This window comes from Glandiceps talaboti, chromosome 12, assembly GCF_964340395.1.
Source record: "Glandiceps talaboti chromosome 12, keGlaTala1.1, whole genome shotgun sequence".
Taxonomy (NCBI): domain Eukaryota; kingdom Metazoa; phylum Hemichordata; class Enteropneusta; family Spengelidae; genus Glandiceps; species Glandiceps talaboti.
Window position 1 is genome coordinate 20231342 of NC_135560.1, and position 15333 is coordinate 20246674.

Here is a 15333-nt window from a genome sequence, read left to right on the forward strand (position 1 = left end):
TAGTAAAATATATCATTGTAAAATGTACCTTGGAAGTGAACGTCTTAAACTTTTACTGTAACTTGTTTTGGAAATCTCAAACTCATTCTCAATTAAAATCAAGAAAATAAATTAATTGGGGTCACTACAAATATTTGAAATAGAGATCAAAATGATATCAATATTCAGGCTCAAATATGTTCTCTGAATACTGTGTTGTAACTGTAACTTTGTCATCGGGAAAATTAAACATTGCCAATTTCGTGAAGGCAAGATAATGAACCCTAAATCTCTTTTATTTAATACTTCAGAAGGACCTAGAATAAGCTTTCTTACAGTACAGTTTAGGGAAATTCCCAGTGAAACAGGTCCTTTAGATTCATTCTACTGTACTACATGTATTCAGCTTCCATAAAATTGTGTTTTGGAGAGTGAGGCTTACAAATTGAACAATGATGAACTTTGACCTTGTTTTATGTAGTTCACCTGAATACAAACTAGTCAGGTGTATGTAACTAGGGCAGATCTTGTAAAGAGAGAAGTTATTACATTTAATTGTACAGTAGTTTGGTATAACCATAAAGTGACAGTATTCTCTCCTGAACAACATAACATCGCCATTAAGTCTTCTTGTATAAAATCATACTCAAACCACTTCATTTCATACAAAATTATAATACTGGTGTCACATACAAATGTAAGCCTCACGATCCATGATTCTCTTTTCCCAGTTTCTAACTTGCAATCCATGAGCACATGAGCTGTAAACCTAGATATATTTGCAACTAGAAAATTTTGCAATTTTGCAGTCTTCAACTAGTTCTCAAAGATAATTTTTTACTAATTACCAGACTGGTACATGTACATTGTGTTCATGAACAAGATGGCATTTTAGTCACTCTGGTCAGTCATGCACAATTCCAGGTTTACAATGATTACAGTATGTATATATAGATGTAGTGTTACAATTCCAGGTTTACACTGAGTACAGTATGTATATAGATGTAGTGTTACAATTCCAGGTTTACACTGAGTACAGTATGTATATAGATGTAGTGTTACAATTCCAGGTCTACACCGAGTACAGTATGTATATAGATGTAGTGTTACAATTCCAGGTTTACACTGAGTACAGTATGTATATAGATGTAGTGTTACAATTCCAGGTCTACACCGAGTACAGTATGTATATAGATGTAGTGTTACAATTCCAGGTTTACACTGAGTACAGTATGTATATAGATGTAGTGTTACAATTCCAGGTCTACACCGAGTACAGTATGTATATAGATGTAGTGTTACAATTCCAGGTTTACACTGAGTACAGTATGTATATAGATGTAGTGTTACAATTCCAGGTCTACACCGAGTACAGTATGTATATAGATGTAGTGTTACAATTCCAGGTCTACACCGAGTACAGTATGTATATAGATGTAGTGTTACACAGGATCCTGAGCCCTTTGTGTACAAATTGTAAGGAAAATACTGGATTGATATTTTGAAACAAGATTAACATTATATAACATTAATCAAATTCTTGTAAATTTAAAGTATGAAAAGCAACTAGTCTAATCATTCACTCGTTTGTTATAATCAAATTTATTGTCAAAGCTGTACAAAAATTGGCATGTTAGTACATGATGTACTGTCCACCTTTACAGGCAGGAACCCATGTTGAACTACAAGACAGACACTTCATGTACTTGTTATCCTTTAACAGGATAGCCTGGGATGAATTCTCAGTTACTGTATTCATACTTGTCTTTATAATGTACTAACTGTAAAGTCCAACTTACATAAGTTTTGTAATTGTTTTGTGCCAAGAGATGTCATGTGTGTCCAGTTTCTGAATGCAATCGTTTGGAAAAGTTACTGAACAAACATATCAAAGAGCAAAGGTGATTGGACAAATGAACCATGTATAATTCACATACAAACTTTAAAGTGTACAGCCCTTTTCATTTGTCTTGGGGGTTATGAAAAGCTCAACACATTGGGCTACTTCAATATTCATGACCATGTAATCATTGGTTGATCTCCTGTTTGTTATTACAATCACAATATCCATGTATATCATATAATTTAACTAGGTAATTTGTACAATACACAAACAATATGCAAATTAGTTAATTATACATGTAAATCTCTATATAAAAATAATGGATGAGAGTCTTGCATGGAAATTGCATAATAAAATACATGCATCTTGTTGTTGTGTGTAGAAAATGTGTATGTGTGTTTACCGGTACTTTTCATAAGCTGTGAGAAATTTCTGAAGCTTTTAATACTGTGTGCTTTTAATTAATAGTCTGGACATGACATCTACATGTATGCCAGACTTTCATTTACTCGGATATACTGACATTCACAAAATGAACGCCAAATGAAATCACTTTAATACTGTGACTGACAGTATCAAAGCTCCAACTTATTAAAAGATGTCACAGTTCACTATATTGAACTGATTCACAGGGAGGCAATGGATGCTAATAAACTATCTAAGTTTATGGAATAATAGAACACGTCCCAATAGATAAACACATGTGTGTCAGACATAGCCAAAGTCGACATCTGACAATTCCTATTAAAGAATTAATACAGATGTGACACAATTCAATTCATTCTGCAGTAACTACCAAAGCACTCTGAGTCATCCACTAGAGATGTACAATATACATGTATCTGGTTGGGGCTCATTAAAACTGCCATTTGGGACTTTCTGTTATCATACAAGACATTTTACTTTGGCAAATAATCCCTTTGGGGAATTTGTAATCGGAAGATGATGATGTGCTTGTAGACGATAGACTTTTTATGTATTTGTTTGACAGGTATACAGTTTAACAGGCCAAATCATATAATACATGTATGCGAATGTGGGTCTGCTAATATGTTGACTTTCTCAAGTAGGTCAGGAAGGGAGATTTTTAACAACATCTTCTCAAATAACGGCAGTTTTTAATAGTGACACAATAGGTAAATATAGAATCAAGCTCAAGAACACAACGACATTGATAAATCTTTGTCATTTTACCACATTAAAAAAAAATTGCATGTCATTATTTTTTTCTTCAGCTTTATGTAAGATATTGATAATTTCATTTTTTGGTGCTTACTGATGTCATTGAACATTTTGTTGACCATCAAGGTTGACATGGAATATGAATTTGATTGACAGTTTTGGGGCAACTAATATACTCATCTGTGAAAATAATCATAACTTGGAAATACAATGTAATTGAATTTAAAAAAACCAAAAAATATTGAAATAGGCAGATAGACAGATAAATGGACATACAGACAGATATGCATACAGATACACACACATCTGTCCATCCTTCCATCTGTCCATCCATCCATCCATAGACAGACAGACAGACAGACAGAGACAGACAGAAAATTGACAAATGGTACACCAGTACCTGTTTACAATATAACATGTACATATACATGTATATAATGCAAGTTGTACAAAGTTTGAAACTATTTCCTGTTGTCGTCTTTTCATGTCTATAGTTTCCTCCTTGTAACATGCATATTGCAAGCACAACAACAACCCTTCCAAAATTCTTGTCTTAAATTTTTGACCATTTTTCATCATTTCTGTTCAACAACATATGAATAATGTCTAAGCGAGACATCCAATATTTTTTGCAACCAAATGCTATGATGGGGAGCATTTTATACTTCCCATCAAACACCTTATCATTTTCACAATCCTAAACCTGACTAGTGGCATCCATAATACAATGCAAGAAGGCTGAAAACACAGACATTGTTAATAACAAACTCACTGTTATTTGGGTTGGCATATGGCTGGAAAATTAGATTCTGTATTTGTACACCCTGTAGACTTGGTGGATTCAATCGCTGAATGAAGATAAACTTCATTATTTGATCTGGTTGAATGAGCTAACTCGACTGAATGACTATGTGATTGTCTGTGGAACAAGTGAATCCAATTAGAGAACCAATAATCACATTCAAGTCAGAAGAAATACAATTCACTTTGTTTCATTTTAAAAAGTTAACGTATACACATGATAGACCAACAGAAATTGTCGTCTTTTGAATTAGAATGATTCTTTTCGGGACATCAATTTTGAGTTTGAAATTCAGGAATATAAGTGATAAAATCTGAGAGCAGTCAATGTCAATCCTAATGATTGTGATCTACATATATTTCAATCTCATAGGCTCTTGTGTCCTCTACATTACAGTGTATATATATATCCAAGCATTATTTTTATCTGCCTTGCTGACTATTTCTCTGACAGCAGCTTTTCACACAGCTTTTACAGTACTGTATTTCTACCTATTACTTCTTGAAAACAATACACATAATTAACATAACAATTATGTAGTTATGCAAATTCAAATATCACTACAGTATCTGTATTTTGGGGAGGGGATGACTGATTGGACAGTTCACACTACTTTCATTGTTTCAAATGTTTTGTCTACCAAGCTAAGTACAAATTATTCATATTTGCAGATACAGTGTTCTCAATCCACAAGAGATTGCAAGGATGGTGGATAATTTGCATAATATTTGTATATCAATAACAGTAATTTGCATAATTATTGTATGTGGACATGTTCACCATGAACACGTTGACACATACCCTGACATGTTTGTATATAACACATACACACATGGCCATTGGGATAAGCCATTTCTCTTCATGTGAAAGTAATACTATAATATTGTCACTGAAAGATTACTAAAAGGATGGTAGAACACTTTTGAAGCACAACAGAAATCTGCCAAGCATGGTGACCTGAGTGACAAGGATGGTGTTACCAGTGTACTTTCTGAGCCTTTCTCTATAGTGGGGAGAACACAGCATGGCAGAAACCTGCCAAGCATGGCGGCCTGGGTGCACTGTACTTTCTCCATAGTGGAGAGAACACTGATGTATCAGGGTGACATATTTTGATAATTTCTAAATGAAACACCTTGGAGATAACTGTTTGGTTGGTTGGTTGGTTGGTTGGTTGGTTGGTTGGTTGGTTGGTTGGTGAAAACAAGAAAACATGTCAAATCTACTTAAAAATTCTAGCTTGTGTGCTTCGTACAGTTCTGTCAGGTGTTACTGATTACAGATATTTCCTGGGTAGCCTAGGTTCTCAAAATCATCATTTAAAGAATTCCAAAATGTTGTATGAGCAAAAAAATCAGAGCTGTCCAACAATCATGCTGCTTTGACTTTAGTGTGTATATAAAGATATATATGTAGTATTTACATACAATGTACAATTACTACTCTGTAGTTAGTAATGTTCCTCTATGTACACAACTAACACCTGAATTGAGATGGTGAAGATAACAACCATTTGTAAATACTGAACTATGTCCTGCATTCCAGGGCTATGTAGGTTATGTCATGGCCATATTTATACATATACATGAAGAATATTTATACTTATAGTATAGCTTTGCTATCCAGATAGGGTTAGAGGATATGATACCATGTTGACATCCTGACTACTATCTCCTACAAAATATGTAGTGTATTACTAAGTCTCACAGGGTCTTTATGTCCATCTTGACATCATGATACTTCATAATTTCACAGGGTGGCAGCAACAACTAATACTACTACCTATACTGAAAATTGACTGAGAAGTTGCTAAGAAATTGCGTAGATGAAAATCTATCTCTTTGTAAAATGCAGATCTAAAAACTGTATTAAAAGAAACTGAAAATAATCCCAAAATGTTTGCTGCAAATGACAGGAGAAAAAAGATGGTTAAATCATGTTGCTAGGGGTACTTTAATAAGACTGGAATCATCAGTTGCTAAGGGTAAAAATCAGTTCCTACGGGTACTTATGAGACTGGAATCATCAGTTGCTAGGGGTCCTTAAGACTGGAATCATCAGTTGCTAGGGGTAAAAATCAGTTCCTATGGGTACAAGCTATTAACTGGAATCATCAGTTGCTAAGGTTACTTAAGACTGGAAGAAATCCGGAATTAACAGAATCCCTCATTGTCAATGATTTCTACACATATTTCAGCTGCTAGCAAGACTGACGTTATTCTACCCTATAGACTACTGTACATTCATGATTGCTTGATGTGACATGCTATCATGATATGTTTACAGTACCTGTATATCTATAATTTCTCATGCAGTGCAATTTATATTCATGAGGTCAACTCTAAGGTGACATACCAACAGTCAATTTTATTGTAGTACAGCATCTATGAAATGATTCAATTTCAGGTTCTCACTTTAGTGTTATCTTATCAGGATAGGATAATTAATATGTTTGAGATCCAGTTTTATATGGCTCTGCCAGCTGTTTTCCATACCTACCTTTTAATCCTAATCATAACTAGGTTTTTACACGAGAGCTAAAAAGCATCAGGTTTATATTATAACTTGGACAACATAATTTATGATACAGAAGGGAAACGTAAGTATCTGTGGATTAACCCTATGTTCACAAGTACCAAACATTTCATCTCTACCAAATCCCTTCATTATCGTAAGAGACGACAAGATAGAGACGACTCATCCTCAAAGGGCACTCTCCTAAGTAGTACAAGGCATTGTAATTTAGTTACTACTATGATTAAAAACAGTTACTACTTAGTCACTACTTTTTCACCAATTTTTCTCTGTCTTATCAAAATTTAAAGGATATAATGCATTTTATAAAAGTTGAACCTGCTTTTAAATAAGCAAATGTACTACTGCAAACATAATTTAAGAAGCTATCTACATTCCCTGGTAAATACATATATATAATTTCACTGAGGGTGAAATGCTTGTTCAAATGTCATAATTATATCATAGCATCATAGCATCAGAATCAGCATCTATTTGAAAGGTCACAGCGAATTAGATTCTGATGTTGTACATGTATGGAACATAACAACAATAGTGTTTTTGCTAAGGTTGGAGAACTCTAAAGGGGTAAAAGTTGCAGTTTTTCATACAATCCATAATATTGTTTGAGAACAACCCGGTAAAATTACTGTGGAAACCCCCGTTAGATTTTATCTACTTACTGCCCTTAACAAAAATACTGACAAAACAATGTGGTACTGGACATACTGACTTGACAGGGTGGAAAACAATACTTTCCAGCCAGATAGCCAAGTCTCTGGGCTACGGTAATCAGACACTGCAAAGGCAAGCCACTTACTAGTATACTGTGTCTTATTTTAAACCTTGTAACTGTTAATAGTAAGGATAATAAAATCACTACAGGTATCTGTGAAACCAAAGACTGACAAGGAACAACCATTTAACCTAAATCTATTAAAATAAAAATCTAGCCTAGGGCTTTTCTTACCAACTCATCCATTCGCCAAATATGAAAGAAAATCACAGATGGTCAAAAACTTGTAATATTGGCTGATGTACTTAACTAATAATTTTCAGTGTGTGACAAACTCATTTACTAATCAGATAATTGAGATTTAATGATGATGAATGAAGAGATGCATTAAACCAGTGTCTTTGCTACAGTTTGGCAACCTTGGTAACAGAAGGGATGAACGCTGGCTAATCCTACACATATTTCCATCTCTTGTGTAATGTATCATAAATTGATGAGAACCGTCATAAAATGATGAGGGAACTCAGGTAGATTTTATCCACTCAGGCTCACCTATCTTACAAAACACTACTGAGTTTTACCGTATTGTAATATAGCAACAAATATATTTATTCCATGGGGGATCTGTTTACATATAATTTGTAAAAATGAACATTCCAATGATGAAGTTTGAAAATATTACCACCCCTGCCTTAAAAAAAAGATGTGATCAAACAACTATGTTTTACCATTTGAAATTAAAGAGTTCACTTCTCTTGTACATAATACATTCCATGAGAAATGTGTGAATTTAGAACAACATGTTGTGTACATCCTCACGATCACAAGACATTCCTTGGAACTGGAATCAATTAATTAACTACTACTTCAAGGTCAAAGTGTATCCATTCAAAATAAAATTCAATTAGGAAGTGAATTATTGCAGTTAAAGAAACTAAACAGCAATTTTCAGGGCCACCATGTTGTCAAAACACTACAAAACCTTACCCCCTAAGGATATATAAATTATTTGTGAACCATGGCAAACACTGTGGTCAACACTTATGTATCAAAACAATACTATACTAACCAGATTCACTAAGAACTTGTGGCATGAGAAATTTCTAAGACATCATGCTATTATGGTGAAGTTCATATAAGTGGTAGGAAAACTTGGATCTTTCAGGCTAATAGTGTACACTAAACATAAAATAGAATTTGGGCAAATCATTACGTTTGTATACATTGTAAAGTTATGATTTATGTGTCATTACCTTAATAACGTACATATACAGATGTTCTGTAACTTGAACCAGAAGGAACACTTCTCCTTTAGCCATGTTGAGGGTAATACGACAACACTCTTAATGTCTACGAATTTCTGTACTGACTTTCAATATTAAATATACTATTTTCTGTCCACAGCTGTTATTCTCCGAATATATTGTTGTTCATAGGTTCATGTGACAATTCTAAGTACATTTGATGTAAGTGTTTACAGGAAGTTTACCCTTGGGCCTAACCCCAAATACTTGAAAGCAATGACCTAAATCTTATTCCATGAAGTGACTTGTATGGCATGATGGTGATGATGTCATCGCTCATTTGAAAAGCATAGGAAGTGAAATGGAGTAATAAGTACAAGTATATATATAAAATGTGTGTCACCACTATATCATATTTCTTTTTATGATGTTGTGCTTACAGTGTGTATTTATATGTACTATTAAACTGAATGTAGCCTGGCAAAAGTTCTCAAGGAAACTGGCCTTTTTGTCGTCACACTCAGGTGACACTATTTCCGTCAATTTAATGCATTTGTTACATGATCAAACGTTTTAAAGAAATACATTTTAAATATGTACCGTAGGTATGGTTGATGTATCAAGTTAGCTTAAGATTATGTAGTCGAAGTACCGTTACGTCAAACCAAGCTACATTTCTCTACTCGCCTACACGAATACAAGGAACCTTTTAAAAGTTCGGCAAATGTCAAAATCATTTGTTGAAAATTACTACTGGCAGTGGAACACCTTGAAACGGAAGTGCAGTGGTCATATCGATGCCCTTCCCTATGCGACGTTCGTTCGAGTTCAAACACTTTCGTTTCGGGTCCGTAGTTAATTAAAAACATAGAAACATTTCTTGCAAGTAGTGTGTTTTTAGTTTTCGAATAACAGACAGTGATACTGCAAGCTATTTCAATTTCAAATACGAGTTTAAAGTCAAACTGTGTGTGTCACACACATAGCTTCACATTTTAACATTGAAGTTTTAGATCGACATAAATATACCATTAAATCAAAACAATTTATGCCTACTTCGGTAAAATTGATAATGTTCAAGTGTGAGGATATTTGGTTGAAGAATGACGACATTTGTGAAGAAGGCGACGTTAGTTTTTTCCAGCTGCGTAGAGTACACCGAAGAAGGAAATAAACATTGGCCGTCTAAGCCGTGGATAAGTGACTGATCGTCATACGACAGAACACAAACATCGAAAATAACACACGGAACGGCGGCCAAAAACACTGTCATTTGGGGAAGAAAAACTATGAGACCTCTACTGTTGAAGATTAGTATAAATAAGAATGTAACAAGCGTGAATTCAAAATGCTAGCACAACAGGAAGATGTGAAAAAGACAATGAAATGTACGAACCTGTTCTTCTTCCGGGCTTAGATCAGCAGCCATGTTGAAGTTTTGTTCAGTATGAAGTGCGCATGTCTGTTTACAGAACGCAGCGAGCAGAGCGCTAGCGAGCCGTATGAGTACCGGTATGCGATATCCGGCACCGTGGATAATACTTTGTACGTATGAGTCTATGACTATATATGAGGGGGCAGCAACAGGAACCACCAGTACCGAACCGGTTGAAATATGTGCGATAGCTTTACAGTATCAAAAAATATTACAACTTTCTTGCCACGCCCCTATTTAACCCGTGAGCGCCCGACTGCATAAATCACAAATATATCAAACATATCCCCTCCCGAAAAAATCGATAACCGAATAAACACCAGTAGTACTAGTACTAGAGATATATTATTAACTCCCATGATTAACTCCCAATACAATGCAGTTGTTATTCATATTCACCAAATACAAATATGAAAATATCGGGCTGTGTTATTGAAATAGAAAAACAAGTTTTTAAGTTTAAATTTGACAAGTCAAGCCAACCAACCAACCAACCAACCAACCAACCAATCAATCATCTATCCATCCATCCATCCATCCATCCATCCACCCATCCATCAATCCATCAACCAACCAACCAACCAACCATCCATCCATCCATCCATCCATCCATCCACCCACCCACCCACCCACCCATCCACCAACCAACCAACCAACCAACCAATCAATCAATCAATCAATCAACACAATCAATCAATCAATCAATCAATCAATCAATCAATCAATCAATCAATCAATCAATCAATCAATCAAAATCTGAGCAAGGATGATTGAACACATTTGGAAATCTGAGTTACGCCTATTTCAATTTTTACACGTAAGGATACAGCATTATTTTTATATTCAAAAGTTATCTTATTTCATTCAAAAATTCTTTCAGGGCAAAACTTTGAAAGTATCTTGTCATTTTTTTTCGAGCGATAAATATATCTCCCCGCTTGGCTAACCGACTGCAGTCGCATACACAGTCAGATGTAACATAATTAATAACTAAGGATCAAGAACTTGTCAACTTATACAGAGCTCACATAGTCTAGGTTATCCAAGTGTACCCTTGACACCAGTACTTATCATTCATGGCTGTAGTAACCTGACAATCTCAATAAATCGACACCGGAAGCACCATATCCTGGGCTAAGTTAAAGACTTTAATAATAATTTAAACCATAGACCCTACGTGTAGGGTCTATCTTAAACTACTGTTAAAATTTCTATTCACAGAATAAAAAAAAAGAAAAAGAAAAAAAGAGTAGAAATTCGTAATGCATGTAGAATCGTGGGCGTCGCTTTGACCTGTGGTGGCGCTATATATAAGAAAGTTCTACATTCCATGGTCATAAAAACATGTACGGTACTAAAGAAAAATAACTTAAATGAGTGAATTGTGACCATCCTGTGTTCATAATGCAAATGTGTAAAATATATTATTTCACAATTATATCCTTCTTCTACCGTGACAGTAGACTTTATACCAAGAATAATATTTGCAATATATATACAAGTAAGGTTTACCTTTCTTAAACGCACCAAAGCCAAAATCAACAATTGTATTTCTTAATAGAATATTTTTACTTTTTACTAAAATATTGCAAGGTCATTTTAGTTACTTTTCAACATTTGGGTAAAGAAATTGCCATTTCCAGATAAAATTGCCAAGTCATCAAATTTGTTGACAAACAAGTATTCCTGCTTTGCAACTGTTTACATATGGACATCAAGACAGAATACAAATGACCATCAAATGATTATTAGAGAAGTAATTTCACTAATAACAAAGATTAAACTGTTTCCTGTACTAAAATTTTGTGTATTTTTAATTGACAAAAAATTAATAAAATATATTGTTCAAGTTACATTGATTGAGCATTTAGATCAGTAATATTTATTAAAATCCAACTTTATTTTTCATAATTATTAACATGATTATAATTAACTTACAATTGAGAAATTGAAAAGAGCGATTACATTTGTGATAAACAATAGAGTCTTCATTTTTACCAAAATTTATGGTTTTAAGTTGACCATGTACCAAATCACTCCTTGTAATATATTGCATAGAGAGGGCGCCCTTGTGGTGCCATTTTGATTAAGTTGTGGGCTTTCAAACATCAAACTTATACATGAATTATCATTTTCATTTATTGACAAGTTTTGAGAGAAAATCTCCATCAAAGTGTGACGGTTTCCATATTGCATTGTTGTACATAAAATTGTGTCAAAACACTATCATCAGATGGGAATGACACTAACTTTTCTGGAATAAAAACTAACTCTATACACACCATAACAAAACAATAACAGTTACATCAAGTTAAGAATTTTAAACTTTCTGACTTTGTCAACGTTAATTCTCCCAGTACAAAAGTGGCTGGAATGTCTAAAGTTCTCTACATTCTTATATTAAAGTATCTCAACATTCTCTGTTGTGGCCTTTCTAGAAACAGAAATATCACCCTAATGCTGGTCTAATATTTAATAAATTTTAACAGCAGTTCTATGGTAACATATATCATAATCAAAATGAAACTAGTATTACACAACAGATTGTCTTTTCTGTGTTGTGTCGTCACTTTGACTTTCTGACAGCTGAGTTTTCCTTTCTTCATCAATATCAACTTTATCATCTTCAACATCAACTTTATCATCTTCTGAACTATGCTTATCTTCAAGATGCTGTGTTGCCTGTGATGTTTCTCTCTCTACACTCTCGTTATTGGAATTAACAGGCACACTATCTGAACTGTCTCTGTTGTTATCATCATCAATGGTCTTTTCTACAGGACTGTTGCTATGACAACTGACTCTATCTTCACCATCTTGTGAAAGTGCGTGTTCATCCTGGTCAGAATGTCTTTGAGTTTCAATTGTTACATCTGTGTCTTCCAAACTATTTCTACTGTCTTCACCATCAATTTGAGAATTCGTTTCAACATTTGGCGAGTCATGTATACTAACAAATACTTCATCAATACTTGTATCATCATGATGGCTCTGATTGCCATCACTTTTTGTGGTCACTGTCTGTCCAAGTGGAATTTTCTCCCCATTCTCTTTACCATAGGAAACATAGAAACGGCTTTGGTTGAGCGTTTGGTTAAGTTTTCTTTCTTCTGCTATGATATCATTTTCATCATCATAAAAAGTACTCTGAATCATATTCCTCTCCTCTGCATCTATTGCACTCTCATCATCATAAAAAACACTTTGGCTGATGCCACCATTTTCTTTGGCCAGTTTACGTTTATGCCAACTCTGACTTCGTAAGCGAACTGCCTTGGAGTGTGGATCTCTAAAAGTACCATATACTTCAAAACTGTACTCCGTAGCTCTCTGTCTCTTTCTATCTTCAATCAAGGATGGATTGTTCAACAAAGTGTAAGCTACTTGCCAGTGGTGTACAGCTCTTTTGTATGACTTGGATAAAGCGGGATCTGAAAATGATGAAAAAATAAATATTTCCATTTTAGTCACATACAATAATTCTGTGACAAAATTGTTGAATTATCTACAAAAGATTAAAAATATAACTAAATAACATAATTACATGCGTCTAAACTAGAGAGTCAAAAGTGTTAAAAGTATGTGAATTTTCGAGAAAAACTGACAAACACTACTCTGAATAAGAAATAAATACCCCAGTAATCTACAGAATACATACAAAAGAAGAGAATAGCACATTAATGCTTTAAATTACTATTTGAGATCTATAAGAATAGTAATTGTACAAACAATTATTTACCGATTTACTTACAAAGAAGAGAACTGGAAAGTAATATACAATATGTGGTTGGCGTTAGTGGTTATGGTTTTGTTTTGTAGCAAACATTTAGTATAAAATGGCTGAAATGTCTAGTTTTACACCTAAAGCATAATAGTAATATAGTGGTTAGTAGGTTTGTGACTACTCTACTCCTGTAATTCCTCACTAACCACCATCCATGGTGTATGATCTGCGGTATTTGTAAGTACCACGACTAGCTTGGCTCCATCGACTACCACCAGTACCACGTTTGTTGATGGTTCCTCCTCCCTCCATACCACTAAGTCCCATGGATTCATATTTTCGTTGTTTCTCCATGTCGTTAATCAAGAGTTGACAGAAACAAACCAAGACAGGATGGCAGTGTCCATTCTCTACACATAGCATACCTACATAGGCAGAGAAACCTTGCAATAAAAGTTTTTTTTTTTAAAAAGAAAAAAAATGAAGGAAGGTTAGTCTAGACAGATAACTCATAATGATACATATGTATTTCTATCTGACAAACACAAAGAATGTGTCATTATAGAGAGATTGTAGTAAATGTGATGTTATCACCACAAGTTCCCATAAACCCTTTCAGAAAATCCCCAACATGGCTGAACACATATAAAGTTCGATAGGGCTTCTTAAGTTACAAGATTTCAAAGTTGGAGTTACCAGGATATTATTTTGCCACCCAAAATCATATGCAAGTTGATAACAGTAATCAATACAAGTGTATAAAGGCAGTAATAAGCCTCACTGGAATTTTGCTTTAAGTTGATAGCAGTAATCAATAAGTGTACTAAAGGCAGTAATAAGTCTGACTGGATTTTTCCTTCAATCAATAAATATTTACCTTTGTCCAATTTTTCATAACCTCGCATGAGTACTGGTCGGTCAATTCTACCCAGGAATATAGTACCCAGGATCATACCAATAAAGATACGTAGTAAACACACTATTATACCAATAGCCACGTTGTAGAAGAACAAAAAGTAGGAAAAGTTGTGATATAGTTTTCTGTAAGAGACAAAACATAATACTTAAATTGGTAATTTTTTATTCTAAAATCATACACTGTGATACAACTAAACCAATTATTGAAGAATAAGAAAATAAATGTTGGTAAAAATATAAAAGATATGTTTTCTTGTAGAAACTACAAACTTTTATGCTGATGTGAAGCTAAATTTGTAACCATAGTAACCATAGTAAGGGGAAGATTATAAAAGGTACTCAGAAATATAGCATTGTCAATAATGGCAAATTACTAAAACTAACTGGTATATTAAATCACTATAAAGTAACTAGGGTAACCTTTTTTAAACAAAAAATTACGATTGAAACTTTTACAGTAAGCAGTTTGTCCAATTGTTTAAAAGTCATCATGACCAGTAAACAGGTTCATAACGTTAGAACTTCGATGTACCTTACTGACATCAACGAAAGTAACTTGGTTGTGTATCAAAGAACATTACTATTATCATTATCATAATTACCTGTTTTTCAGAGCCAATGGCTTATCTTCATCTAAATCACAGATCCTATCTTGTACAAAGCAATATTTGGCTAGTAGGTATTGACCATACAGAACAAAGGCTGCAACTGACAGATAGGGTCTGTAATGGAGAAAACAAGTACAACATAATAAGTACAAAGAAGCATGATGTTGGGGAAGAGAAGGGAGAACATATGAGCATGTAATAGGACATACTAGTACATGGAGTATGAATTATCTTGTTTTTCAGAAGTGTTTGAAGCCAGGAAAATAATTCACCTCTTCTTCATAACTATATGTTATCATCTTGTAGTCAACATAAGGGGTTCAAAATTTAAAAAAAAGGTAAAAACAA

The 15333-nt window shown here is 34.0% G+C and overlaps 2 protein-coding genes across 3 annotated transcripts in view; both read right to left on the bottom strand.

Annotated features, from left to right (window-relative positions):
- LOC144443764 (tyrosine-protein phosphatase non-receptor type 9-like) overlaps positions 1 to 9820 on the bottom strand; it is a 36661-nt gene extending 26841 nt beyond the window's left edge. The window contains exon 1 of one of the 2 annotated variants that reach the window (XM_078133308.1): positions 9697 to 9820. In XM_078133308.1, the coding sequence (XP_077989434.1) occupies positions 9697 to 9729 (33 nt within the window). In that variant the 5' untranslated portion in view covers positions 9730 to 9820. Of the gene's footprint in view, positions 1 to 8309; positions 8419 to 9696 lie in introns of those variants that run through there. The other variant, XM_078133307.1, reaches the window with a different exon arrangement.
- A 2447-nt stretch (positions 9821 to 12267) lies between these two features.
- LOC144443079 (stimulated by retinoic acid gene 6 protein-like) overlaps positions 12268 to 15333 on the bottom strand; it is a 12441-nt gene continuing 9375 nt past the window's right edge. The window contains exons 15-18 of the mRNA XM_078132452.1: positions 14980 to 15099; positions 14337 to 14500; positions 13666 to 13902; positions 12268 to 13166 (exon numbers count right to left, since the gene is read on the bottom strand). Of these exons, the coding sequence (XP_077988578.1) occupies positions 12268 to 13166; positions 13666 to 13902; positions 14337 to 14500; positions 14980 to 15099 (1420 nt within the window). The remainder of the gene's footprint in view (positions 13167 to 13665; positions 13903 to 14336; positions 14501 to 14979; positions 15100 to 15333) is intronic.